The sequence below is a fragment of the Lactuca sativa genome, chromosome 8, assembly GCF_002870075.4.
Source record: "Lactuca sativa cultivar Salinas chromosome 8, Lsat_Salinas_v11, whole genome shotgun sequence".
NCBI lineage: Eukaryota > Viridiplantae > Streptophyta > Magnoliopsida > Asterales > Asteraceae > Lactuca > Lactuca sativa.
This window is the reverse complement of record NC_056630.2, coordinates 49,875,704-49,879,276: the sequence shown is the minus strand read 5'-3', so window position 1 is coordinate 49,879,276 and position 3,573 is coordinate 49,875,704. Positions and strand designations below refer to the sequence as shown.

Sequence of the window (3,573 nt, the reverse complement as noted above, 5' to 3'; positions counted from 1 at the left end):
ATCAAAACTTTTACCACTTAAGATCTTGAATTTTTTTATTGGTTGGATTTTACTCAATCAATTAAAGGAAGTATATGAAAGTTGTTAGTTGAATCTTTTGACGTAAGACACTTATGGCCCAAATTGCTTTTAATAAAGGTTTCTTAACATAATCCACGATCCGGAAATGGTTATCTTTTCTAAAAAAAAGAAGATTCGACTTATAATTAATATTGTAAGACCTTACTTCATATCTTTTTGACGACATCACGACATTATTATATTTGATGTCCCAAATAAAATGTATGGTGCCCATGTTGGAAACGAGGGTGAATGATTTGACATGATTTGCCTGGACTTGAGTTCTTATAACCTCGTCACATTTTATATTAGATGTTTAAATCATTTATTCATTTTCATAGGCTCGTGTGTGTGTTATCAGTGATGAGAGCACCATGGATCTCTTGTTTTTTCTTTGCCTTCTTTCTTGTTTTCTCATCCAACATTGTGTTTGCTAGTTGGCCAAAACCAGGCTCAAATTATACACACCGCTTTATTCCTACTCCTAGTGCTAATGGAAACGACACAAACATACACTATCCACCAGATACTCAGCAACCCTTTCCTACTGCAGATCTTTCAACAACATGGACCAACGATGAATCTTCCATGCCTTCCATTAATTTCACAGACGATGGTTCAAAGATCAGAGTCATACTCGATCAAGACAGATTTGCATGTGGCTTCTTCTGTAATGGAAACTGCACATCTTACCTCTTTGTCGTTGTTATCAAGTTATTTTACACTCCGGATTACATATTTGGCACAAAAGGCATTAATCCCACAGTCATTTGGTCAGCCAACAGAGACTATCCGGTCAGCCAAGGGGCAACAGTGAATCTCACTGCAGCTGGAGAATTGGTGTTACAGGATGTTGATGGAAGCATAGTTTGGACTACAAATACTACCCGGAAATCTGTTTCTTCCATGAACCTAACTGATAACGGAAATTTGATGCTGCTTGATGCCAATAACTCCATCAGTTGGCAATCTTTTGATCACCCCACAGACTGTTTGGTAGCTGGGCAAAAGCTATTTCAAGGACATAAGCTCATACCTAGTGTTTCCTCAACCAATTGGACTGCTCAAAAAGGTTCTTACTATCTTCAACTCACCGATAGAGGTCTGTTTGCTTACGTTGAATCAAAACCACCTCAAGTATACTACCAACACTTGATAAATGGCAAAAACACAATTAATAAAGAAAGCATTTATGTTGAGCTCTTAAATGGGAGTGTGTGTTTCTTCAACTCTTCTACTAAGCTTGATGCGATTGATATTCCTCAAGAGTTCCCACTTGAATATATAAAACTAATGCCAGATGGGCATTTGAAAGCCTTTGGAGGCAAGAGAGTGGCTGATCTACTAATCGATTATGATTTTGGAGAGTGTTCTTATCCTTTGGTTTGTGGGAGAAATTCCATTTGCTCGGCTAATATACAATGTAGTTGTCCGAAATCAAGCTCTCCCAGTACAGAATATTTTAGGGCTGTGGATGATAGCCAACCAAACAAGGGTTGCTCTCAAGTTACTCCTCTCACATGTAATTCTACCAAAGATCAACATTTCATTGAAGTGAAGAACATCAAGTACTTCACGTATACTGGTGACATGGTGAATGTGGATATGGAGACATGCAAACAAGCATGTATGAACAACTGCTCATGCAAAGCAGCTATATTTGTGTATCAGAGTTCGAACTCTTCAAGTGGGTATTGTGATTTACCTTCTGATCTTTTTACCATGACGAAATTTGATGTGGATGTAAATAATCAACTCCATGCTTCAGCTTTTATAAAAGTCCAGAACAGAAGACATAAATCACCAAACAGATTAAATCAAGTTGAGAAAGTTATTGGTTTCACAGTTGGAAGTTTGTTACTTCTTCTTGTTGTGGTTGGTTTTACTATGTCCCTAGTCAAAAAGAAAAAAATGGATAGTGAAATAGAAGAAGAGCATTTAGATCAAGTGACAGGAATGCCCACTCGGTTTTCGTATAAAGAACTAAAAACTGCCACAGAGAATTTCAGTAAAAAGCTTGGTGAAGGAGGATTTGGATCAGTTTTCGAAGGAACTCTAGAAGATGGATCAAGGGTTGCAGTGAAATGTCTTCATAATGTTGGTCTTATGCAAGTTAAGAAATCATTCTTGGCTGAGGTTGAGTCCATAGGCAGCATTCACCATGTGAATCTGGTTCGACTTAGAGGATTTTGTGCATGGAAATCAGAGAGACTTCTTGTCTATGATTTCATGAGTAACGGATCTTTAGACCAATGGATCTACTATGGAGACCGAAAGCATGTACTCAAATGGGAATGTCGAAAGAAGATTATTCTTGATATTGCTAAAGGTTTAGCATATCTCCATGAAGAATGTCGGCAAAAAATCATTCATCTCGATATTAAACCTCAGAACATACTCTTGGACAAAGATTTCAATGCCAAAGTATCTGATTTTGGGTTGTCTAAGCTCATTGATAGAAATCAAAGCCAAGTGATAACCACAATGAGAGGAACCCCTGGCTATCTTGCTCCAGAATGGTTGAGCTCCATTATCACCGAAAAGGTGGATGTATACAGCTTTGGGATCGTTCTTTTGGAGATCTTATGTGGGAGGAAGAATTTTGATAGATCTCAACCAGAAGAATGTTGGCACTTACTGGATGTCTTTCAGAGATGTTGGGACCAAGGAGCATTGTTGGATATAGTTGATAGTTGCAGTGATGATATGCATGTACATGGTAATGAAGTCATGGAGATGATGAAAGTTGCTTCGTGGTGTTTGCAAACTGATTTTACGAAAAGGCCTTCAATGTCAACAGTGATTAAGGTGTTTGAGGGAGTAATGAATGTTGAATCGGACTTGGATTACAACTTCTTATATCCAAGGCAGCAGAAAGCAACAGATGAATATGAGAAGTACTCAATGCCATTGTTGCCATCTATTCTATCAGGGCCCAGGTGAACTTGGAGTGAGGTTATGTTGGATCATTTCTATTTATCCGTGTAATGTTTATGCCTTTTATTTCTTCAAGAACAATTATATATATATATATATATATATATATATATATATATATATATATATATATATATATATATATATATATGTGGTTGTCTTAGTCAAAGAGTTAGTAGTCGTAATCACTAGTTGATATTAATTTCTTTAATTATGATCATGCTAGAGCTTGGGCTTGGGTCGTTTGACTAGTATAAACTAGAATTTGATCAATTTGCATATAAAGAAAAAGAAAAGGAGGCACTGTAAGGGTATTGTATTGAATGTATATTCAATTGAATTGAAATCAGTATACACGTGAAGGCTTTATAGCCGTGATTAAGCAATTGACAAGGAGCTAAACTAGGAAATAGAATCGGTAAACTATTGACTATATATTTACAGTTGTATTTTAAAATAAATACTATAATTAAATCCTTAATTATCCGTGTGCCTTAATACGCCCCCGCAAGATGGAGGATCCATCGGAGACTCCAATCTTGGATCGTAAACGAAGAAATGAACCACGACTAAGAG

At 36.7% G+C, this 3,573-nt stretch overlaps 1 protein-coding gene across 1 annotated transcript; it reads left to right on the top strand.

Annotated features, from left to right (window-relative positions):
- Positions 1 to 304: 304 nt before the first annotated feature.
- LOC111904381 (G-type lectin S-receptor-like serine/threonine-protein kinase SD2-5) lies at positions 305 to 3,067 on the top strand. The gene has a single exon (XM_023900150.3). The coding sequence runs from the start codon at positions 373 to 375 to the stop codon at positions 3,001 to 3,003; it is 2,631 nt and encodes an 876-aa protein (XP_023755918.1). The 5' UTR covers positions 305 to 372; the 3' UTR covers positions 3,004 to 3,067.
- Positions 3,068 to 3,573: the final 506 nt, after the last annotated feature.